General features: G+C 56.2%; 1 protein-coding gene across 1 annotated transcript in view; it reads right to left on the bottom strand.

Annotated features, from left to right (window-relative positions):
• The window catches only part of LOC119956245 (tolloid-like protein 2), a 191,057-nt gene that overhangs the window by 105,115 nt on the left and 60,211 nt on the right, over positions 1 to 25,731 (bottom strand). The window contains exons 7-8 of the mRNA XM_038783279.1: positions 23,804 to 23,919; positions 16,439 to 16,541 (exon numbers count right to left, since the gene is read on the bottom strand). Coding sequence (XP_038639207.1) covers positions 16,439 to 16,541; positions 23,804 to 23,919 — 219 coding nt within the window. The remainder of the gene's footprint in view (positions 1 to 16,438; positions 16,542 to 23,803; positions 23,920 to 25,731) is intronic.

The following is a 25,731-nucleotide window of genomic DNA, read 5'->3' as shown; positions in this document are numbered from 1 at the left end:
GACCCTCTGACAGTGCAGCACTCCCTCAGTACTGACCTTCTGACAGTGCGGCACTCCCTCAGGACTGACCCTCTGACAGTGCCGCACTCCCTCAGTACTGACCCTCTGACTGTGCGGCACTCCCTCAGTACTGACCCTCTGACAGTGCAGCACTCCCTCAGTACTGACCCTCTGACAGTGCGGCACTCCCTCAGTACTGACCCTCTGACAGTGCGGCACACCCTCAGTACTGACCCTGTGACAGTGCAGCACTCCCTCAGTACTGACCATCTGACAATGCGGCACTCCCTCAGTACTGACCCTCCCACAGTGCGGCACTCCCTCAGTACTGACCCTCTGACAGTGCAGCACTCCCTCAGTACTGACCCTCTGACAGTGCAGCACTCCCTCAGTACTGACTCTCTGACAGTGCAGCACTCCCTCAGTACTGACCCTCTGACAGTGCAGCACTCCCTCAGTACTGACTCTCTGACAGTGCAGCACTCCCTCAGTGCTGACCCTCTGACAGTGCAGCTCTCCCTCAGTACTGACCCTCTGACAGTGCGGCACTCCCTCAGTTCTGACCCTCTGACAGTGCGGCACTCCCTCAGTACTGACCCTCTGACAGTGCGGCACACCCTCAGTACTGACCCTCAGACAGTGCAGCACTCCCTCAGTACTGACCATCTGACAATGCGGCACTCCCTCAGTAGTGACCCTCCCACAGTGCGGCACTCCCTCAGTACTGACCCTCTGACAGTGCAGCACTCCCTCAGTACTGACCCTCTGATAGTGCAGCGCTCCCTCAGTACTGACCCTCTGACAGTGCAGCACTCCCTCAGTACTGACCCTCAGACAGTGCGGCACTCCCTCAGTACTGACCCTCTGACAGTGCGGCACTCCCTCAGTACTGACCCTCTGACAGTGCGGCACTCCCTCAGTACTGACCCTCTGACAGTGCGGCACTCCCTCAGTACTGACACTCTGATAGTGCAGCACTCCCTCAGTACTGACCCTCTGACTGTGCGGCACTCCCTCAGTACTGACCCTCTGACAGTGCAGCACTCCCTCAGTACTGACCCTCTGACAGTGTAGCACTCCCTCAATACTGACCCTCTGACAGTGCAGCACTCCCTCAGTACTGACCTTCTGACAGTGCGGCACTCCCTCAGGACTGACCCTCTGACAGTGCAGCACTCCCTCAGTACTGACCCTCTGACAGTGCAGCACTCCCTCAGTACTGACCCTCTGACAGTGCAGCACTCCCTCAGTACTGACTCTCTGACTGTGCGGCACTCCCTCAGTACTGACCCTCTGACTGTGCGGCACTCCCTCAGTACTGACCCTCTGACAGTGCGGCACACCCTCAGTACTGACCCTCTGACAGTGCAGCACTCGCTCAGTACTGACCATCTGACAATGCGGCACTCCCTCAGTACTGACCCTCCCACAGTGCGGCACTCCCTCAGTACTGACCCTCTGACAGTGCAGCACTCCCTCAGTACTGACCCTCTGACAGTGCAGCGCTCCCTCAGTACTGACACTCTGACAGTGCAGCACTCCCTCAGTACTGACCCTCTGACAGTGCAGCACTCCCTCAATACTGACCCTCTGACAGTGCAGCACTCCCTCAGTACTGACCCTCTGACAGTGCAGCACTCCCTCAGTACTGACTCTCTGACAGTGCAGCACTCCCTCAGTACTGACCCTCTGACAGTGCAGCACTCCCTCAGTACTGACTCTCTGACAGTGCAGCACTCCCTCAGTGCTGACCCTCTGACAGTGCAGCTCTCCCTCAATACTGACCCTCTGACAGTGCAGGACTCCCTCAGTACTGACCCTCTGACAGTGCAGCACTCCCTCAGTACTGACTCTCTGACAGTGCAGTACTCCCTCAGTGCTGACCCTCTGACAGTGCAGCACTCCCTCAGTACTGACTCTCTGACAGTGCGGCACTCCCTCAGTACTGACCCTCTGACAGTGCGGCACTCCCTCAGTACTGACCCTCTGACAGTGCGGCACTCCCTCAGTACTGACCCTCTGACAGTGCGGCGCTCCCTCAGTACTGACCCTCTGACAGTGCAGCACTCCCTCAGTACTGACCCTCTGACAGTGCAGCACTCCCTCAGTACTGACCCTCTGACAGTGCAGCACTCCCTCAGTACTGACCCTCTGACAGTGCAGCAATCCCATAGTACTGTCCCTCTGACAGTGCAGCACTCCCTCAGTACTGTCCCTCTGACAGTGCGGCACTCCCTCAGTACTGACCCTCTGACAGTGCAGCACACCCTCAGTACTGACTCTCTGACAGTGCGGCACTCCCTCAGTACTGACCCTCTGACAGTGCAGCACTCCCTCAGTACTGACCCTCTGACAGTGCGGCACTCCCTCAGTACTGACCCTATGACAGTGCGGCACTCCCTCAGTACTGACCCTCTGACAGTGCGGCGCTCCCTCAGTACTGACCCTCTGACAGTGCAGCACTCCCTCAGTACTGACCCTCTGACAGTGCAGCACTCCCTCAGTACTGACCCTCTTACAGTGCAACACTCCCTCAGTACTGACCCTCTGACAGTGCAACACTCCCTCAGTACTGACCCTCTGACAGTGCAGCACTCCCTCAGTACTGACCCTCTGACAGTGCGGCACTCCCTCAGTACTGACCCTCTGACAGTGCAGCACTCCCTCAGTACTGACCCTCTGACAGTGCGGCACTCCCTCAGTACTGACCCTCTGACAGTGCGGCACTCCCTCAGTACTGACCCTCTGACAGCGCAGCACTCCCTCAGTACTGACCCTCTGACAGTGCGGCACTCCCTCAGTACTGACCCTCTGACAGTGCGGCACTCCCTCAGTACTGACCCTCTGACAGTGCGGCACTCCCTCAGTACTGACCCTCTGACAGTGCAGCACTCCCTCAGTACTGACTCTCTGACAGTGCAGGACTCCCTCAGTACTGACCCTCTGACAGTGCAGCACTCCCTCAGTACTGACTCTCTGACAGTGCAGTACTCCCTCAGTGCTGACCCTCTGACAGTGCAGCTCTCCCTCAGTACTGACCCTCTGACAGTGCAGCACTCCCTCAGTACAGACTCTCTGACAGTGCGGCACTCCCTCAGTACTGACCCTCTGACAGTGCGGCACTCCCTCAGTACTGACCCTCTGACAGTGCGGCACTCCCTCAGTACTGACCCTCTGACAGCGCAGCACTCCCTCAGTACTGACCCTCTGACAGTGCGGCACTCCCTCAGTACTGACCCTCTGACAGTGCGGCACTCCCTCAGTACTGACCCTCTGACAGTGCGGCACTCCCTCAGTACTGACCCTCTGACAGTGCAGCACTCCCTCAGTACTGACCCTCTGACAGTGCAGCGCTCCCTCAGTACTGACACTCTGACAGTGCAGCACTCCCTCAGTACTGACCCTCTGACAGTGCGGCACTCCCTCAGTACTGACCCTCTGACAGTGCAGCACTCCCTCAGTACTGACCCTCTGACAGTGCAGCACTCCCTCAATACTGACCCTCTGACAGTGCAGCACTCCCTCAGTACTGACCCTCTGACAGTGCAGCACTCCCTCAGTACTGACTCTCTGACAGTGCAGCACTCCCTCAGTACTGACCCACTGACAGTGCAGCACTCCCTCAGTACTGACTCTCTGACAGTGCGGCGCTCCCTCAGTACTGACCCTCTGACAATGCAGCACTCCCTCAGTACTGACCCTCTGACAGTGCAGCACTCCCTCAGTACTGACCCTCTGACAGTGCAGCACTCCCTCAGTACTGACCCTCTGACAGTGCAGCAATCCCTCAGTACTGACTCTCTGACAGTGCAAGCACTCCCTCAGTACTGACCCTCTGTCAGTGCAGCACTCCCTCAGTACTGACCCTCTGACAGTGCGGCACTCCCTCAGTACTGACCCTATGACAGTGCGGCACTCCCTCAGTACTGACCCTCTGACAGTGCGGCACTCCCTCAGTACTGACCCTCTGGCAGTGCGGCGCTCCCTCAGTACTGACCCTCTGACAGTGCAGCACTCCCTCAGTACTGACGCTCTGACAGTGCAGCGCTCCCTCAGTACTGACCCTCTGACAGTGCAGCACTCCCTCAGTACTGACCCTCTGACAGTGCGGCACTCCCTCAGTACTGACCCTCTGACAGTGCGGCACTCCCTCAGTACTGACCTTCTGACAGTGCGGCACTCCTTCAGTACTGACCCTCTGACAGTGCGGCACTCCCTCAGTACTGACCATCTGACAATGCGGCACTCCCTCAGTACTGACCCTCCCACAGTGCGGCACTCCCTCAGTACTGACCCTCTGACAGTGCAGCACTCCTTCAGTACTGACCCTCTGACAGTGCAGCGCTCCCTCAGTACTGAAACTCTGACAGTGCAGCACTCCCTCAGTACTGACCCTCTGACAGTGCAGCACTCCCTCAATACTGACCCTCTGACAGTGCAGCACTCCCTCAGTACTGACCCTCTGACAGTGCAGCACTCCCTCAGTACTGACTCTCTGACAGTGCAGGACTCCCTCAGTACTGACCCTCTGACAGTGCAGCACTCCCTCAGTACTGACTCTCTGACAGTGCAGTACTCCTTCAGTGCTGACCCTCTGACAGTGCAGCTCTCCCTCAGTACTGACCCTCTGACAGTGCAGCACTCCCTCAGTACAGACTCTCTGACAGTGCGGCACTCCCTCAGTACTGACCCTCTGACAGTGCGGCACTCCCTCAGTACTGACCCTCTGACAGTGCGGCACTCCCTCAGTACTGACCCTCTGACAGTGCGGCGCTCCCTCAGTACTGACCCTCTGACAGTGCAGCACTCCCTCAGTACTGACCCTCTGACAGTGCAGCACTCCCTCAGTACTGACCCTCTGACAGTGCAGCACTCCCTCAGTACTGACCCTCTGACAGTGCAGCAATCCCATAGTACTGTCCCTCTGACAGTGCAGCACTCCCTCAGTACTGACCCTCTGACAGTGCGGCACTCCCTCAGTACTGACCCTCTGACAGTGCAGCACTCCCTCAGTACTGACCATCTGACAGTTCAACACTCCCTCAGTACTGACCCTATGACAGTGCAGCACTCCCTCAGAACTGACCCTCTGACAGTGAGGCACTCCCTCAGTACTGACCCTCTGACAGTGCAGCACTCCCTCAGTACTGACCCTCTGACAGTGCGGCACTCCCTCAGTACTGACCCTCTGACAGTGCGGCACACCCTCAGTACTGACCCTCTGACAGTGCAGCACTCCCTCAGTACTGACCATCTGACAATGCGGCACTCCCTCAGTAGTGACCCTCCCACAGTGCGGCACTCCCTCAGTACTGACCCTCTGACAGCGCAGCACTCCCTCAGTACTGACCCTCTGACTGTGCGGCACTCCCTCAGTACTGACCCTCTGACAGTGCGGCACACCCTCAGTACTGACCCTCTGACAGTGCAGCACTCGCTCAGTACTGACCATCTGACAATGCGGCACTCCCTCAGTACTGACCCTCCCACAGTGCGGCACTCCCTCAGTACTGACCCTCTGACAGTGCAGCACTCCCTCAGTACTGACCCTCTGACAGTGCAGCGCTCCCTCAGTACTGACACTCTGACAGTGCAGCACTCCCTCAGTACTGACCCTCTGACAGTGCAGCACTCCCTCAATACTGACCCTCTGACAGTGCAGCACTCCCTCAGTACTGACCCTCTGACAGTGCAGCACTCCCTCAGTACTGACTCTCTGACAGTGCAGCACTCCCTCAGTACTGACCCTCTGACAGTGCAGCACTCCCTCAGTACTGACTCTCTGACAGTGCAGCACTCCCTCAGTGCTGACCCTCTGACAGTGCAGCTCTCCCTCAATACTGACCCTCTGACAGTGCAGCACTCCCTCAGTACTGACCCTCTGACAGTGCAGCACTCCCTCAGTACTGACTCTCTGACAGTGCAGGACTCCCTCAGTACTGACCCTCTGACAGTGCAGCACTCCCTCAGTACTGACTCTCTGACAGTGCAGTACTCCCTCAGTGCTGACCCTCTGACAGTGCAGCACTCCCTCAGTACTGACTCTCTGACAGTGCGGCACTCCCTCAGTACTGACCCTCTGACAGTGCGGCACTCCCTCAGTACTGACCCTCTGACAGTGCGGCACTCCCTCAGTACTGACCCTCTGACAGTGCGGCGCTCCCTCAGTACTGACCCTCTGACAGTGCAGCACTCCCTCAGTACTGACCCTCTGACAGTGCAGCACTCCCTCAGTACTGACCCTCTGACAGTGCAGCACTCCCTCAGTACTGACCCTCTGACAGTGCAGCAATCCCATAGTACTGTCCCTCTGACAGTGCAGCACTCCCTCAGTACTGTCCCTCTGACAGTGCGGCACTCCCTCAGTACTGACCCTCTGACAGTGCAGCACACCCTCAGTACTGACTCTCTGACAGTGCGGCACTCCCTCAGTACTGACCCTCTGACAGTGCAGCACTCCCTCAGTACTGACCCTCTGACAGTGCGGCACTCCCTCAGTACTGACCCTATGACAGTGCGGCACTCCCTCAGTACTGACCCTCTGACAGTGCGGCGCTCCCTCAGTACTGACCCTCTGACAGTGCAGCACTCCCTCAGTACTGACCCTCTGACAGTGCAGCACTCCCTCAGTACTGACCCTCTTACAGTGCAACACTCCCTCAGTACTGACCCTCTGACAGTGCAACACTCCCTCAGTACTGACCCTCTGACAGTGCAGCACTCCCTCAGTACTGACCCTCTGACAGTGCGGCACTCCCTCAGTACTGACCCTCTGACAGTGCAGCACTCCCTCAGTACTGACCCTCTGACAGTGCGGCACTCCCTCAGTACTGACCCTCTGACAGTGCGGCACTCCCTCAGTACTGACCCTCTGACAGTGCGGCACACCCTCAGTACTGACCCTCTGACAGTGCAGCACTCCCTCAGTACTGACCACCTGACAATGCGGCACTCCCTCAGTAGTGACCCTCCCACAGTGCGGCACTCCCTCAGTACTGACCCTCTGACAGTGCAGCACTCCCTCAGTACTGACCCTCTGACAGTGCAGCGCTCCCTCAGTACTGACCCTCTGACAGTGCAGCACTCCCTCAGTACTGACCCTCTGACAGTGCAGCACTCCCTCAGTACTGACTCTCTGACAGTGCAGCACTCCCTCAGTACTGACCCTCTGACAGTGCAGCACTCCCTCAGTACTGACCCTCTGACAGTGCGGCACTCCCTCAGTACTGACCCTCTGACAGTGCGGCACACCCTCAGTACTGACCCTCTGACAGTGCGGCACACCCTCAGTACTGACCCTCAGACAGTGCAGCACTCCCTCAGTACTGACCATCTGACAATGCGGAACTCCCTCAGTAGTGACCCTCCCACAGTGCGGCACTCCCTCAGTACTGACCCTCTGACAGTGCAGCACTCCCTCAGTACTGACCCTCTGATAGTGCAGCGCTCCCTCAGTACTGACCCTCTGACAGTGCAGCACTCCCTCAGTACTGACCCTCTGACAGTGCGGCACTCCCTCAGTACTGACCCTCTGACAGTGCGGCACTCCCTCAGTACTGACCCTCTGACAGTGCGGCACTCCCTCAGTACTGACCCTCTGACAGTGCGGCACTCCCTCAGTACTGACACTCTGATAGTGCAGCACTCCCTCAGTACTGACCCTCTGACAGTGCAGCTCTCCCTCAGTACTGACCCTCTGACAGTGCAGCACTCCCTCAGTACTGACTCTCTGACAGTGCGGCACTCCCTCAGTACTGACCCTCTGACAGTGCGGCACTCCCTCAGTACTGACCCTCTGACAGAGCAGCACTCCCTCAGTACTGACCCTCTGACAGTGCGGCACTCCCTCAGTACTGACCCTCTGACAGTGCAGCACTCCCTCAGTACTGACCCTCTGACAGTGCGGCACTCCCTCAGTACTGACCCTCTGACAGTGCGGCACTCCCTCAGTACTGACCCTCTGACAGTGCAGCACTCCCTCAGTACTGACCCTCTGACAGTGCGGCACTCCCTCAGTACTGACCCTCTGACAGTGCGGCACACCCTCAGTACTGACCCTCTGACAGTGCAGCACTCGCTCAGTACTGACCATCTGACAATGCGGCACTCCCTCAGTACTGACCCTCCCACAGTGCGGCACTCCCTCAGTACTGACCCTCTGACAGTGCAGCACTCCCTCAGTACTGACCCTCTGACAGTGCAGCGCTCCCTCAGTACTGACACTCTGACAGTGCAGCACTCCCTCAGTACTGACCCTCTGACAGTGCAGCACTCCCTCAATACTGACCCTCTGACAGTGCAGCACTCCCTCAGTACTGACCCTCTGACAGTGCAGCACTCCCTCAGTACTGACTCTCTGACAGTGCAGCACTCCCTCAGTACTGACCCTCTGACAGTGCAGCACTCCCTCAGTACTGACTCTCTGACAGTGCAGCACTCCCTCAGTGCTGACCCTCTGACAGTGCAGCTCTCCCTCAGTACTGACCCTCTGACAGTGCAGCACTCCCTCAGTACTGACTCTCTGACAGTGCGGCACTCCCTCAGTACTGACCCTCTGACAGTGCGGCACTCCCTCAGTACTGACCCTCTGACAGTGCGGCACTCCCTCAGTACTGACCCTCTGACAGTGCGGCGCTCCCTCAGTACTGACCCTCTGACAGTGCAGCACTCCCTCAGTACTGACCCTCTGACAGTGCAGCACTCCCTCAGTACTGACCCTCTTACAGTGCAGCACTCCCTCAGTACTGACCCTCTGACAGTGCAGCAATCCCATAGTACTGTCCCTCTGACAGTGCAGCACTCCCTCAGTACTGACCCTCTGACAGTGCGGCACTCCCTCAGTACTGACCCTCTGACAGTGCAGCACACCCTCAGTACTGACTCTCTGACAGTGCGGCACTCCCTCAGTACTGACCCTCTGACAGTGCAGCACTCCCTCAGTACTGACCCTCTGACAGTGCGGCACTCCCTCAGTACTGACCCTATGACAGTGCGGCACTCCCTCAGTACTGACCCTCTGACAGTGCGGCGCTCCCTCAGTACTGACCCTCTGACAGTGCAGCACTCCCTCAGTACTGACCCTCTGACAGTGCAGCACTCCCTCAGTACTGACCCTCTTACAGTGCAACACTCCCTCAGTACTGACCCTCTGACAGTGCAACACTCCCTCAGTACTGACCCTCTGACAGTGCAGCACACCCTCAGTACTGACCCTCTGACAGTGCGGCACTCCCTCAGTACTGACCCTCTGACAGTGCAGCACTCCCTCAGTACTGACCCTCTGACAGTGCGGCACTCCCTCAGTACTGACCCTCTGACAGTGCGGCACTCCCTCAGTACTGACCCTCTGACAGTGCGGCACACCCTCAGTACTGACCCTCTGACAGTGCAGCACTCCCTCAGTACTGACCACCTGACAATGCGGCACTCCCTCAGTAGTGACTTTCCCACAGTGCGGCACTCCCTCAGTACTGACCCTCTGACAGTGCAGCACTCCCTCAGTACTGACCCTCTGACAGTGCAGCGCTCCCTCAGTACTGACCCTCTGACAGTGCAGCACTCCCTCAGTACTGACCCTCTGACAGTGCAGCACTCCCTCAGTACTGACCCTCTGACTGTGCGGCACTCCCTCAGTACTGACCCTCTGACAGTGCAGCACTCGCTCAGTACTGACCCTCTGACAGTGCGGCACTCCCTCAGTACTGACCCTCTGACAGTGCGGCACACCCTCAGTACTGACCCTCTGACAGTGCAGAACTCCCTCAGTACTGACCATCTGACAATACGGCACTCCCTCAGTACTGACCCTCCCACAGTGCGGCACTCCCTCAGTACTGACCCTCTGACAGTGCAGGACTCCCTCAGTACTGCTCCTCTGACAGTGCAGCGCTCCCTCAGTACTGACACTCTGACAGTGCAGCACTCCCTCAGTACTGACCCTGACAGTGCAGCACTCCCTCAATACTGACCCTCTGACAGTGCAGCACTCCCTCAGTACTGACCCTCTGACAGTGCAGCATTCCCTCAGTACTGACTCTCTGACAGTGCAGCACTCCCTCAGTACTGACCCTCTGACAGTGCAGCACTCCCTCAGTACTGACTCTCTGACAGTGCAGCATTCCCTCAGTGCTGACCCTCTGACAGTGCAGCTCTCCCTCAGTACTGACCCTCTGACAGTGCAGCACTCCCTCAGTACTGACTCTCTGACAGTGCGGCACTCCCTCAGTACTGACCCTCTGACAGTGCGGCACTCCCTCAGTACTGACCCTCTGACAGTGCAGCACTCCCTCAGTACTGACCCTCTGACAGTGCGGCACTCCCTCAGTACTGACCCTCTGACAGTGCAGCACTCCCTCAGTACTGACCCTCTGACAGTGCAGCACTCCCTCAGTACTGACCCTCTGACAGTGCAGCACTCCCTCAGTACTGACCCTCTGACAGTGCAGCAATCCCATAGTACTGTCCCTCTGACAGTGCAGCACTCCCTCAGTACTGGCCCTCTGACAGTGCGGCACTCCCTCAGTACTGACCCTCTGACAGTGCGGCACTCCCTCAGTACTGACCCTCTGACAGTGCGGCACTCCCTCAGTACTGACCCTCTGACAGTGCGGCACTCCCTCAGTACTGACCCTCTGACAGTGCGGCACTCCCTCAGTACTGACACTCTGATAGTGCAGCACTCCCTCAGTACTGACCCTCTGACTGTGCGGCACTCCCTCAGTACTGACCCTCTGACAGTGCAGCACTCCCTCAATACTGACCCTCTGACAGTGCAGCACTCCCTCAGTACTGACCTTCTGACAGTGCGGCACTCCCTCAGGACTGACCCTCTGACAGTGCAGCAATCCCATAGTACTGACCCTCTGACAGTGCAGCACTCCCTCAGTACTGACCCTCTGACAGTGCGGCACACCCTCAGTATTGACCCTCTGACAGTGCAGCACACCCTCAGTACTGACTCTCTGACAGTGCGGCACTCCCTCAGTACTGACCCTCTGACAGTGCAGCACTCCCTCAGTACTGACCCTCTGACAGTGCGGCACTCCCTCAGTACTGACCCTATGACAGTGCGGCACTCCCTCAGTACTGACCCTCTGACAGTGCGGCACTCCCTCAGTACTGACCCTCTGACAGTGCGGCGCTCCCTCAGTACTGACCCTCTGACAGTGCAGCACTCCCTCAGTACTGACCCTCTGACAGTGCAGCACTCCCTCAGTACTGACCCTCTTACAGTGCAACACTCCCTCAGTACTGACCCTCTGACAGTGCAACACTCCCTCAGTACTGACCCTCTGACAGTGCAGCACTCCCTCAGTACTGACCCTCTGACAGTGCGGCACTCCCTCAGTACTGACCCTCTGACAGTGCAGCACTCCCTCAGTACTGACCCTCTGACAGTGCGGCACTCCCTCAGTACTGACCATCTGACAGTGCGGCACTCCCTCAGTACTGACCCTCTGACAGTGCGGCACACCCTCAGTACTGACCCTCTGACAGTGCAGCACTCCCTCAGTACTGACCACCTGACAATGCGGCACTCCCTCAGTAGTGACCCTCCCACAGTGCGGCACTCCCTCAGTACTGACCCTCTGACAGTGCAGCACTCCCTCAGTACTGACCCTCTGACAGTGCAGCGCTCCCTCAGTACTGACCCTCTGACAGTGCAGCACTCCCTCAGTACTGACCCTCTGACAGTGCAGCACTCCCTCAGTACTGACCCTCTGACTGTGCGGCACTCCCTCAGTACTGACCCTCTGACAGTGCGGCACTCCCCCAGTACTGACCCTCTGACAGTGCGGCACACCCTCAGTACTGACCCTCTGACAGTGCAGAACTCCCTCAGTACTGACCATCTGACAATGCGGCACTCCCTCAGTACTGACCCTCCCACAGTGCGGCACTCCCTCAGTACTGACCCTCTGACAGTGCAGCACTCCCTCAGTACTGCTCCTCTGACAGTGCAGCGCTCCCTCAGTACTGACACTCTGACAGTGCAGCACTCCCTCAGTACTGACCCTCTGACAGTGCAGCACTCCCTCAGTACTGACCCTCTGACAGTGCAGCATTCCCTCAGTACTGACTCTCTGACAGTGCAGCACTCCCTCAGTACTGACCCTCTGACAGTGCAGCACTCCCTCAGTACTGACTCTCTGACAGTGCAGCACTCCCTCAGTGCTGACCCTCTGACAGTGCAGCTCTCCCTCAGTACTGACCCTCTGACAGTGCAGCACTCCCTCAGTACTGACTCTCTGACAGTGCGGCACTCCCTCAGTACTGACCCTCTGACAGTGCGGCACTCCCTCAGTACTGACCCTCTGACAGTGCAGCACTCCCTCAGTACTGACCCTCTGACAGTGCGGCACTCCCTCAGTACTGACCCTCTGACAGTGCAGCACTCCCTCAGTACTGACCCTCTGACAGTGCGGCACTCCCTCAGTACTGACCCTCTGACAGTGCGGCGCTCCCTCAGTACTGACCCTCTGACAGTGCAGCACTCCCTCAGTACTGACCCTCTGACAGTGCAGCACTCCCTCAGTACTGACCCTCTGACAGTGCAGCACTCCCTCAGTACTGACCCTCTGACAGTGCAGCAATCCCATAGTACTGTCCCTCTGACAGTGCAGCACTCCCTCAGTACTGGCCCTCTGACAGTGCGGCACTCCCTCAGTACTGACCCTATGACAGTGCGGCACTCCCTCAGTACTGACCCTCTGACAGTGCGGCACTCCCTCAGTACTGACCCTCTGACAGTGCGGCACTTCCTCAGTACTGACCCTCTGACAGTGCGGCACTCCCTCAGTACTGACACTCTGATAGTGCAGCACTCCCTCAGTACTGACCCTCTGACTGTGCGGCACTCCCTCAGTACTGACCCTCTGACAGTGCAGCACTCCCTCAATACTGACCCTCTGACAGTGCAGCACTCCCTCAGTACTGACCTTCTGACAGTGCGGCACTCCCTCAGGACTGACCCTCTGACAGTGCAGCACTCCCTCAGTACTGACCCTCTGACAGTGCAGCATTCGCTCAGTACTGACCCTCTGACTGTGCGGCACTCCCTCAGTACTGACGCTCTGACAGTGCAGCACTCCCTCAGTACTGACCCTCTGACAGTGCGGCACTCCCTCAGTACTGACCCTCTGACAGTGCGGCACACCCTCAGTACTGACCCTCTGACAGTGCGGCACTCCCTCAGTACTGACCATCTGACAGTGCGGCACTCCCTCAGTACTGACCCTCCCACAGTGCGGCACTCCCTCAGTACTGACCCTCTGACAGTGCAGCACTCCCTCAGTACTGACCCTCTGACAGTGCAGCGCTCCCTCAGTACTGACACTCTGACAGTGCAGCACTCCCTCAGTACTGACCCTCTGACAGTGCAGCACTCTCTCAATACTGACCCTCTGACAGTGCAGCACTCCCTCAGTACTGACCCTCTGACAGTGCAGCACTCCCTCAGTACTGACTCTCTGACAGTGCAGCACTCCCTCAGTACTGACCCTCTGACAGTGCAGCATTCCCTCAGTACTGACTCTCTGACAGTGCGGCACTCTCTCAGTACTGACCCTCTGACAGTGCGGCACTCCCTCAGTACTGACCCTCTGACAGTGTGGCACTCCCTCAGCACTGACCCTCTGACAGTGCGGCACTCCCTCAGTACTGGCCCTCTGACAGTGCAGCACTCCCTCAGTACTGACCCTCTGACAGTGCAGCACTCCCTCAGTACTGACCCTCTGACAGTGCAGCACTCCCTCAGTACTGACCCTCTGACAGTGCAGCACTCCCTCAGTACTGACCCTCTGACAGTGCAGCACTCCCTCAATACTGACCCTCTGACAGTGCAGCACTCCCTCAGTACTGACCCTCTGACAGTGCGGCACTCCCATAGTTCTGTCCCTCTGACAGTGCAGCACTCCCTCAGTACTGACCCTCTGACAGTGCGGCACTCCCTCAGTACTGACTCTCTGACAGTGCAGCACTCCCTCAGTACTGACCCTCTGACAGTGCGGCACTCCCTCAGTACTGACCCTATGACAGTGCGGCACTCCCTCAGTACTGACCCTCTGACAGTGCGGCACTCCCTCAGTACTGACCCTCTGACAGTGCGGCGCTCCATCAGTACTGCCTCTGACAGTGCAGCACTCCCTCAGTACTGACCCTCTGACAGTGCAGCACTCCCTCAGTACTGACCCTCTGACAGTGCAGCACTCCCTCAGTACTGACCCTATGACAGTTCAGCAATCCCATAGTACTGTCCCTCTGACAGTGCAGCACTCCCTCAGTACTGACCCTCTGACAGTGCTGCACTCCCTCAGTACTGACTCTCTGACAGTGCAGCACTCCCTGAGTACTGACCCTCTGACAGTGCGGCACTCCCTCAGTACTGACCCTATGACAGTGCGGCACTCCCTCAGTACTGACCCTCTGACAGTGCGGCACTCCCTCAGTACTGACCGTCTGACAGTGCGGCGCTCCCTCAGTACTGCCTCTGACAGTGCAGCACTCCCTCAGTACTGACCCTCTGACAGTGCAGCACTCCCTCAGTACTGACCCTCTGACAGTGCAACACTCCCTCAGTACTGACCCTCTGACAGTGCGGCACTCCCTCAGTACTGACCCTCTGACAGTGCAGCACTCCCTCAGTACTGACCCCCTGACAGTGCGGCACTCCCTCAGTACTGACCCTCTGACAGTGCAGCACTCCCTCAGTACTGACCCTCTGACAGTGCGGCACTCCCTCAGTACTGACCCTCTGACAGTGCGGCACTCCCTCAGTACTGACCCTCTGACAGTGCGGCACACCCTCAGTACTGACCATCTGACAATGCGGCACTCCCTCAGTAGTGACCCTCCCACAGTGCGGCACTCCCTCAGTACTGGCCCTCTGACAGTGCAAAACTCCCTCAGTACTGATCCTCTGACAGTGCAGCGCTCCCTCAGTACTGACCCTCTGACAGTGCAGCACTCCCTCAGTACTGACCCTCTGACAGTGCGGCACTCCCTCAGTACTGACCCTCTGACATGCAGCACTCCCTCAGTACTGACCCTCTGACAGTGCGGCACTCCCTCAGTACTGACCCTCTGACAGTGCGGCGCTCCCTCAGTACTGACCCTCTGACAGTGCAGCACTCCCTCAGTACTGACCCTCTGACAGTGCGGCACTCCCTCAGTACTGACCCTCTGACAGTGCGGCACTCCCTCAGTACTGACCCCCTGACAGTGCAGCACTCCCTCAGTACTGACCCTCTGACAGTGCGGCGCTCCCTCAGTACTGACCCTCTGACAGTGCAGCACTCCCTCAGTACTGACCCTCTGACAGTGCGGCACTCCCTCAGTACTGACCCTCTGACAGTGCGGCACTCCCTCAGTACTGACCCTCTGACAGTGCAGCACTCCCTCAGTACTGACCCTCTGACAATGCGGCACTCCCTCAGTACTGACCCTCTGACAGTGCAGCACTCCCTCAGTACTGACCCTCTGACAGTGCAGCACTCCCTCAGTACTGACCCTCTGACAGTGCAGCACTCCCTCAGTACTGACCCTCTGACTGTGCGGCACTCCCTCAGTACTGACCCTCTGACAGTGCGGCACTCCCTCAGAACCGCACCAGAATGTGGGCCTTGATTTTTGGCTGATGAACTGGAGTGGGGCCTTAACCTGGAACTTGTGATTCAGAGACTGCTGTGCTACTAACTCCACCATAGTGACGGCTGAACCATTGCGGGAAAAATAGAGAAATGTCAGCTTTAACCGGAGAAACCCACATTGCCCAAGGGAAGAGTCTCTAACTGCACAGATTGTGGTGACGTGCCTGTGCACAGAGATCATAGAACATACAGTGCACAAGGAGGTCATTCGGCCGATCGAGTCTGCACCGACCCACTTAAGCCCTCACTTCCACCCTATCCCCAATAACCCCTCCTAACCTTTTTTTGGTCACTAAGGGCAATTTATCATGCCCAATCCACCTAACCTGCACGTGTTTCGACTGTGGGAGGAAACCGGAGCACCCGGAGGAAACCCCCGCAGACACGGGGAGAACGTGCAAACTCCGGACAGACAGTGACCCAGCCGGGAATCGAACCTGGGACCCTGGCGCTGTGAAGCCTCAGTGCTAACCACCATGCTACCGTGCTGCCTAAATAAATATGAATGTATATAGTTAGCAGTATGACCTCCAACCAGCAGGTGGTGATAGAGATACACCAGGTGAATTGAGACACCCAGCAGTTGGTAGTAAAGCCGTACAAAAGGCTAATCGCAGCTCCAGTCGAATTCACTGAATTCATTTAGTAGCTACCGTCTGTATTATAGTTTGTTAGTTATCTTAACTCGTGTTTGTTAATAAATCATCTTTCTAGTTCAACAAATCGATGTTCTGTGTACATCAATATCAAGGTCATAACACAGAACACAGCACAGGTGAGAGATATCATACCCAGGAGTGGTGCGTTCCTCCAGTAGCCATTCCGTACCTCAATGTAATCATACCAGCACAGACTGCTCTTGTACAGGTCCATGATTGTGAAGTTTAAAATGATCTGCAAAACACACAGCAAATTTGTTCAAATATCGCCACCTCTTAAAAATGTATAACTGACCGAGCTTTTCGCTACACGTCCTCATATCTTTTAATGGGACTTGATTTCAAACCTTTGTTTCATTATTCTCCTGTGATCTTACTGTGCCATTCCTGTTCCTTTATAGCCAATAGGCAGGGTGGCACAGTGGTTTGCTCTGGTATCCCACAGCGCCAGGGATCCAGGTTCGATTCCCCGCTGGGTCACCGCCTGTGCGGAGTCTGCACGTTCTCCCCGTGTGTGCGTGGGTTTCCTCCGGGTGCTCCGGTTTCCTCCCACCAGGCTAATGATGTGCAGGCTAGGTGGATTGGCCAAGATAAATTGTCCATTTTGTGTCCTGACGTTATGGGGATAGGACAGGAGAGTGGGCTCAGGTAGGGCGCTCTTTCAGAGGGTCGGTGCAAACTCAATGGGCCGAATGGCCTCCTCCTGCACTGTAGGATTCAACATGTGCAAAGTTCAAGTGGGACTGAAGTGGCTCCTTTGATTTAGTGAATACCCGCAATGCGATACTGAGCACGTTGAACAATTAGTTTCCTGGGATGTGTGGCTCGTTAGGCCAGCATTTGTGCCCATCCCTAATTACTCTACAGCAGGTGTTGAGGAGCTGCTTTCTTGACCCGCTGCCGTCCTTGAGGTGTAGGTACACCCACTGTGCTGTTAGGGAGGGATTTTGCCCCAGTGACAGTGAAGGAACGGCCGATATATTTCCCAGTCAGGGTGGTGAGTGACTCGGACTGCGGGCAGTGGGGAGCTGAATGTGAGGAGCCTTGTCTCACTCACCCAGATTTGGTGAAAATAGCAGAAAGTCGTGCCCCGAACTGCCGAGCTTCCAGGGGTGGACATGAGGGTGTTTCACACATACACTGTTCACCCGCGAAGCTGCCTCTGCTCCAATCGGATTTTGATAGTCTGGAAGTGAGGAACCCAACTAGTGGAAAGTAGAGCTGCCAGGAGCAGGGCCGGGATTCTCCCCTAACCGGCGGGGCGGGGGGTCCCGGCGTGTCGGAGTGGTGTGAACCACTCCGGTGTCGGGCTGTCCCTAAGATGCGGAGGTCTCCGCACCTTTAGGGGTCAAGCCCTCATGTTGAGGGGCTAGGCCCGCGCCGGAGTGGTTGGCGCCCTGCTGGCCAACGGGAAAGGCTTTTGGCGCCACGCCAGCCGGGGCCGAAGGGACTTCGCCGGCCGGAGGAAGTCCGCGCATGCGCCGGAGTGTCAGCGGCTGCTGACGTCATCCCCGTGCATGTGCAGGGGAGGGGGTCACTTCCGCCTCCGCCATGGTGAAAACTATGGTGAAGACGGAAGAAAAAGAGTGCCCCCACGGCACAGGCCCGCCCGCCGATCACACCGATCACATCGCGGGCCAGGCCACCGTGGAGGCACCCCCCGGGGCCATATCACCCCGCGCCCCTCCCCCCCAGGACCCCGGAGCCCGCCCGCGCCGCCTGGTCCCGGCGGTAAGGGAGGTGGTTTGATTCCCGCCAGCGGGATCGGCATGACAGCGGCGGGACTTCGGCCCATCGCGGGCCGGAGAATCGCCGAGGGGGGGGGGCCCACCGACAGGCGCGGCGCGATTCCCGCCCCCGCCGAATCTCTGGTGCCGGAGACTTCGGGACACGGCGGGATTGACGCCGGCCCCCCGCGATTCTCCGACCCGGCGGGGGATCCCAGGTCTTTGGGTAGTCAGGGGGCTCCTTTGGAGGGGTTGAAACCCCTTAAAGCTGTTACGCACTGCCCCAGAAACAGCATCAAACTAATTCCGACTGTCTTTCCCTTAACCCAATGGTCAGGGAGGCAGCCTATAGCTTGGCAGTTCTAGCTGCCGACCCGGCCCTCAGCACTTCCGGCTCCGAGGCTGAGCATGTGCACAGCGGAGACGTGTATCGGCCGCGCCGTGCTCCATGTCGGACTGAGCCACGGAGCGCCAAAGTATTGCCCCACTCCGACCGCTCGCACCCCCCCCCACCCGGACCACATTGCCCCCAGCCTCGGATGAAGCCCCCCTTGCCCGCGGAGTGGGTCTCCCCCGACTGTGGCGGCCCTGGACTGAGTCCGCAGCCGCCATGCCCAGGATCTCGGACAGCTGAGACCGCGAGAGTCCCACGCCGTCGGGGACGCGGCCGGACGGGGACGGAGCATCGCAGGGCGAGCCTCAGGCAATGGATAATCGGCGCGCTTGTCAGCGGGCGGAGAATCCAGATACCAGAACCGCTCCCGATTTTGCCGCCAAAACGGATTCTCCGTTTCTGGAGTGGAGAATCCATCCCAGGGACTGCAAAGGTGGTGTTCCTGTTCTCACAGGGCAGTTATTTTCGCCCCTCCTGACACCCCCACCTCAATATGCCGGGAATCAGCGTTGAAGGTGACGGAGGCTAAGCCATGAGATAGTGAGAGACACTCTCTTGTCCCGGCAATTCCTCCACCCCCCCCCTGACTCGCCAGTGGCTGTGTTTAACCATCCCTCACAATCTCTTTTCCTCGGGATCTTTCCAAGGATCTTCGGGAGACCTGTCAGTATATCCCAGCCGTTAACACTGATATGCCATCAATAACACAGGATGAGTGGGGAACGTAACTGAGGCTTTAATAAGCTAAACAGAAAAGCCTCCTGGCCTCAGATCCCCAACTGGATCACAGGCGGAGATTAGCCACCTTTATACCGGCTCGAGGGAGGCGGAGCCATCGGCAGTGGTTTACCACCTTACACATAATAAGGTGGCCATTACCACAATACACATATTAGATGTTACAGTGGTTTATCCCAAGCACAAAGCTGTAACTCCTACTTTGATTGCTCATTAACGCATTAACATACTTAGGGCCAAATAGCAAACTTCCCTCAGGGGCAGGGGGCTACTGATTGTACCCAAGGTACCATATAGGCCCCAACTCGACGTGTGGACATCTTTGTCACCCCCCCCCCCCCCCCCCCCTCCTCCGCAACACCTTCAGGAAACCGGAAATGAAAGCAGAGGTCAAACGTAAAAGCAGCCGTATCGTTACCAGGAATACCATCGATCAGGCCACTGACATTTTGAAGATGTGCTTCAGGTGCCCCGGTCGCTCAGGTGGAGCTCTGCAACGTGCCCCAGCAATGTGCTGCACACTGCACCAACATTGCGCAGTGATGGGTAGACAAATCAATGACAGTACACCATGGGCAGAGTTCCACTCTCGGAGGGTCATTCAAAGATTCTGAAACAGGTGAACATGAGGACACACCAGTGGGAGTCACGGCCATGTATCCAGGGCTGACTCTGGGCTGACTCTGTGCAGGAGAGGATCACCGTCAGAAAGACTCTCGTTCAAAATAGATGGCTCCACAGAGGGAAGTCCCGAGGAACAAAGGGGCTTTGGCATGTTTGTCCATAGATCTCTGAAGGCAGAGGGGCAGGTTAATAGGGTGGGGGAAAAGGCATATGGGACACTTGCCTTTATCAATTTTGCCTTTTTGTAGATTACAAAAGCAGGGAGGCCATGTTGGAGTTGTATAGAACTTTGGTGAGGCCACAGCTGGAGCACTGGGTGCAATTCTGGTCACCACATTATAGGAAGGATGTGATTGTACTGGAGGGGGTGCAGAGGAGATTCACCAGGATGTTACCTGGGATGAAACATTTCAGTTATGGAGAGAGGTTGGATAGGCTTGGGTTGTTTTCACTGGAGCAGAGAAGTCTGAGGGGCGGCCTGATCGAGGTGGACAAGATTATGAGGGACATGGGCAGGGTGGGTAGGGAACAGCTGTTCCCCTTAGTTGAAGGGTCACTTTCGAGGAGACACACGTTCAAGGTGAGGGGTGGGAGGTTGAGGAGGGGATTTGAGGAAAAGTATTTTTCCCCAGAGGGTGGTGACGGTCTGGAACACGCTGCCTGGGAGGGTGGGAGAGGCGGGTTGCCTCACATCCTTTAAAAAGTACCTGGATGAGCACTTGGCACGTCATAACATTCAAGGCTATGGGCCAGGTGCTGGTGAATGGGGCTAGATGGGCAGAACAGGTGTTTTTCCTGCGTTGGTGCAGACTCGATGGGCCGAAGGGTTTTATTCTGCATTGTATTTTCTGAGATTCTAAGGTCCTCCCATATCATAATGGCCACCAGCCAATCACTGCCGACATATTTGAGCTACAATACCTTGTACATTGACTTCCCAATTACTCAGCCAACAGCCCAGCCCCCACAAGGGAGAGAATAAACATCACTGACTTGGACTCAGTTACAGTCTTATGACCAAAACCCCCTCGCCATCCTGGTCTTCATCATGTCCCAAACACACTTCATTCACAACCTGGCCCCCTCCTCACATGGCCCCCTCCTCCAATGACTATAAACGGGGGCCCATGCTGCCAAATGGCCCATATTCAAACCATACCCACAATGCTGAGGGTGACCTGTTATCAGAATTCAAACCAGAGACATGCTGAGGGTTGTAGGTTTTGGCAAACATGCAGATAAGGCGTCTCATGCAGAGTGAACCCACAGCCATGAGCTTCTTGAAGGGACGTGGCAGTGGCGTAGTGGTATTGTCACAGGATTAGTAATCCAGAGATCCAGGGTGATCCCCTGCAGATCCGGGATCAGATCCAACCACAGCCCAGATGGTGAAGCGTAAAAACTCATCGGGAATTAAAAGTCGACTTCAAACCCACTTGGTTCCCTAATGCCCTTTAGGGAAGGAAATCTGCCCCCTTATCTGGTCTGGCCTACATGTCCCCCCATGCAAATTTGCAGATGACACAAAGGTGGGACAGTGTAGAGGATAGCTGTAACCGGTAATGTGGGGATTGTTTAAGGAGCACTTGCTGCGAGTGCTGAATAGTTTTGTCCCACTGAGATGAGGAAGGAATGGTAAGGTGAAGGAGCCTTGGATGACAAGAGAAGTGGAGCTTCTAGTCAAGAGGATGAAGGAAGCTTACGTAAGGTTGAGGAAGCAAGGATCTGACTCGGCTCTAGAGGGTTACAGGGTAGCCAAGAAGGAACTCAAAAATGGACTGAGGAGAGCTAGAAGGGGGCATGAAAAAGCCCTGGCGGGGAGGATTAGGGAAAACCCCAAGGCGTTCTACTTATGTGAGAAATAAGAGGATGATCAGAGTGAGAGTAGGGCCGATCAGAGATAGTGGAGGGAACTTGTGCCTAGAGTCTGAGGAGATGGGGGAGGCCCTAAATGAATACTTTGCTTCAGTAATCATTGGAGAGAGGGACCTTGTTGCCCATGAGAACAGTGTGAACCAGGTTAATAGATTCGAACAGGTTGATATTAAGAAGGAGGATGTGCTGGAAATTTTGAAAAGCATCAGATAGATAAGTTCCCTGGGCCTGATGGGATATACCCAAGGTTACTATGGGAAGCGAGGGAGGAGATTGCTGCGCCGTTGGCGATGATCTTTGCTCTCCACTCTCCACTGGAGTAGTACCGGATTATTGAAAGGAGAATCATAGAATTTACAATGCAGAATGTGGCCATTCGGCCCATCGAGTCTGCACCGGCTCTTGGAAAGAGCACCCTACCCAAGCCCACATCTCCACCCTATCCCCATTCTCCCCGTGTCTGCGTGGGTTTCCTCCGGGTGCTCCGGTTTCCTCCCACAAGTCCCGAAAGACGTGCTGTTAGGTGAATTGGGCATTCTGAATTCTCCCTCTGTGACCCGAACAGGCGCCGGAGTGTGGCAACTGGGGGATTTTCACAGTAACTTCATTGCAGTGTTAATGTCAGCCTACCTGTGACACTAATAATGATTATTATTATTATCCTCCAGAGTGACTTTCTGAGGAAGAAATTGACAAGAGTGATAGTGACCTGACTTGAATAAATAAACCACAATATTATTTTTTAACTGAATTACAGGAACAGAGCAGGGTTCGAAAAATTGAAAGATGCATTGAGGAAAGTTTTTCCGCACAAGGAACTGACTAACATCTGGAATGAATGCTCAGCTGGAGCGAAATGAACCTTAGTCTCAATCGGGAAGCGTGTGTTGTGAAATGTTGGAATGGGCTCACTAAGATCCAAAATGATCGCCCTCCAGATTAGCTACTGCCTGATGTCAGATATTCCCCCAGATTAGCTACTGCCTGATGTCAGATATTCCCCCAGATTAGCTACTGCCTGATGTCAGATATTCCCCCAGATTAGCTACTGCCTGATGTCAGATATTCCTCCAGATTAGCTACTGCCTGATGTCAGATATTCCCCCACATTAGCTACTGCCTGATGTCAGATATTTCCCCAGATTAGCTACTGCCTGATGTCAGATATTCCCCCACATTAGCTACTGCCTGATGTCAGATATTTCCCCAGATTAGCTACTGCCTGATGTCAGATATTTCCCCAGATTAGCTACTGCCTGATGTCAGATATTCCTCCAGATTAGCTACTGCCTGATGTCAGATATTCCTCCAGATTAGCTACTGCCTGATGTCAGATATTCCCCCACATTAGCTACTGCCTGATGTCAGATATTCCCCCACATTAGCTACTGCCTGATGTCAGATATTCCCCCAGATTAGCTACTGCCTGATGTCAGATATTCCTCCAGATTAGCTACTGCCTGATGTCAGATATTCCTCCAGATTAGCTACTGCCTGATGTCAGATATTCCTCCAGATTAGCTACTGCCTGATGTCAGATATTCCCCCAGATTAGCTACTGCCTGATGTCAGATATTCCCCCAGATTAGCTACTGCCTGATGTCAGATATTCCCCCAGATTAGCTACTGCCTGATGTCAGATATTCCCCCACATTAGCTACTGCCTGATGTCAGATATTCCTCCAGATTAGCTACTGCCTGATGTCAGATATTCCCCCAGATTAGCTACTGCCTGATGTCAGATATTCCTCCAGATTAGCTACTGCCTGATGTCAGATATTCCCCCAGATTAGCTACTGCCTGATGTCAGATATTCCCCCAGATTAGCTACTGCCTGATGTCAGATATTCCCCCAGATTAGCTACTGCCTGATGTCAGATATTCCCCCAGATTAGCTACTGCCTGATGTCAGATATTCCCCCAGATTAGCTACTGCCTGATGTCAGATATTCCCCCAGATTGCCAGACTGCCTGATGTCAGATATTCCCCCAATTTTCACAACAGCCGGTCTGTCGTCAGTCGGTCCCTGTGACTTGACGTTGGTCCAACCCCCATATGCGACAAAACCTGGTCCACACGACACGCCGGAGCCCGGAACCTTCCATCCCAACAGACACGGGCCCCTGGGATGGGCTCACCTTCTCTCCCGGGGTCACAGATATTCTCCAAATACAGTGCGTGAAGGTCGGATACCCATTTGGAAATCCCGGGGTTGAGAAATTCCCAACAGAGTCCTGCAAACTTTCGCCACAGGCTGGAAAACAAAAATAACAACAGCTTTGAGCAACAAGGATCTGAGAGAAAGCTGGATAATCACCAAGGGGGCGGAGGAGGGAGTTGGAGGGTGTGCCGATCGACAAAGGTCAGAGATGCCGGGTCGTGAGAGTAAAGGGATTGGGAAAGAGAGGGGATTAGAGGGAGACGGAGTGAGGGGATTAGAGGGAGAGGGAGGGGATTAGAGGGAGACGGAGTGAGGGGATTAGAGGGAGACGGAGTGAGGGGATTAGAGGGAGACGGAGTGAGGGGATTAGAGGGAGAGGGAGTGAGGGCATTAGAGGGAGAGGGTGTGAGGGGATTAGAGGGAGACGGAGTGAGGGGATTAGAGGGAGAGGGAGTGAGGGCATTAGAGGGAGAGGGTGTGAGGGGATTAGAGGGAGTGAGGGGGTTAGAGGGAGAGGGAGTGAGGAGGTTAGAGAGAGAGGGAGTGAGGGGATTGGAGGGAGAGGGTGTGAGGGGATTAGAGGGAGTGAGGGGATTAGAGGGAGAGGGAGTGAGGGGATTGGAGGGAGACGGAGTGAGGGGATTAGAGGGAGAGGGAGTGAGGGCATTAGAGGGAGAGGGTGTGAGGGGATTAGAGGGAGTGAGGGGGTTAGAGGGAGAGGGAGTGAGGAGGTTAGAGAGAGAGGGAGTGAGGGTATTGGAGGGAGAGGGTGTGAGGGGATTAGAGGGAGTGAGGGGATTAGAGGGAGAGGGAGTGAGGGGATTGGAGGGAGAGGGCGTGAGGGGATTAGAGGGAGAGGGAGTGAGGGGATTGGAGGGAGAGACTGTGAAGGGATTAGAGGGAGAGGGTGTGAGGGGATTAGAGGGAGAGGGTGAGGGGATTAGAGGGAGAGGGTGTGAGGTGAGGTTGGAGGGAGAGGGTGTGAGGGGTTTAGAGGGAGAGGGTGTGAGGGGTTTGGAGGGCGAGGATGTGAGGGGTTTGGAGGGACAGGGTGTGAGGGGTTTAGAGGGAGAGGGTGTGAGGGGTTTGGAGGGAGAGGATGTGAGGGGATTAGAGGGAGTGGGTGTGTGGGTTTAGAGGGTGAGGGTGTGAGGTGAGGTTGGAGGGTGAGGATGTGAGGTGAGGTTGGAGGGAGAGGGTGTGAGGGGATTAGAGGGAGAGGGTGTGAGGGTTTAGAGGGTGAGGGTGAGGTGAGGTTGGAGGGAGAGGGTGTGAGGGGTTTGGAGGGAGAGACTGTGAAGGGATTAGAGGGAGAGGGTGTGAGGGGATTAGAGGGAGAGGGTGTGAGGGGATTAGAGGGAGAGGATGTGAGGGGATTAGAGGGTGAGGGTCTGAGGTGAGGTTGGAGGGAGAGGATGTGAGGGGTTTAGAGGGAGACGCTCCTGCGCATGCGCAGACTCGCGCTGGCTGGCGGTGGCCCTTCAGCCCGGCTGGCACGGCACCAAAGGCCTTCCACGCCAGCCAGCGGGGCACAAACCACTCCGGCGCCGGCCTAGCTCCTGATGGTGCGGAGGATTCCACACCTATGGGGCTGCCCAACGCTAGGGTGGTTCCCGCCACTCCGTCCCGTCAGGACCCTCCGCCCCGCCGGGTACGGGAGAATCCCGGCCCACAGACAGATGACTGGGGCTGGTTTAGCTCAGGGCTAAATCGCTGGCTTTGAAAGCAGACCAAGCAGGCCAGCAGCACGGTTCGATTCCCGTACCAGCCTCCCCGAACAGGCACCGGAATGTGGCAACTAGGGGCTTTTCACAGTAACTTCATTGAAGCCTACTCGTGACAATAAGCGATTTTCATTCCATTAATTTATAAATCACAAACCCTCCTGAATTCTCTGAGAGTGAG

The sequence above is a fragment of the Scyliorhinus canicula genome, chromosome 22 (assembly GCF_902713615.1).
Source record: "Scyliorhinus canicula chromosome 22, sScyCan1.1, whole genome shotgun sequence".
Classification (NCBI taxonomy): Eukaryota; Metazoa; Chordata; class Chondrichthyes; order Carcharhiniformes; family Scyliorhinidae; genus Scyliorhinus; species Scyliorhinus canicula.
The sequence above is the reverse complement of the archived record's forward strand: the minus strand, read 5'-3'. Positions and strand labels throughout refer to the sequence as shown.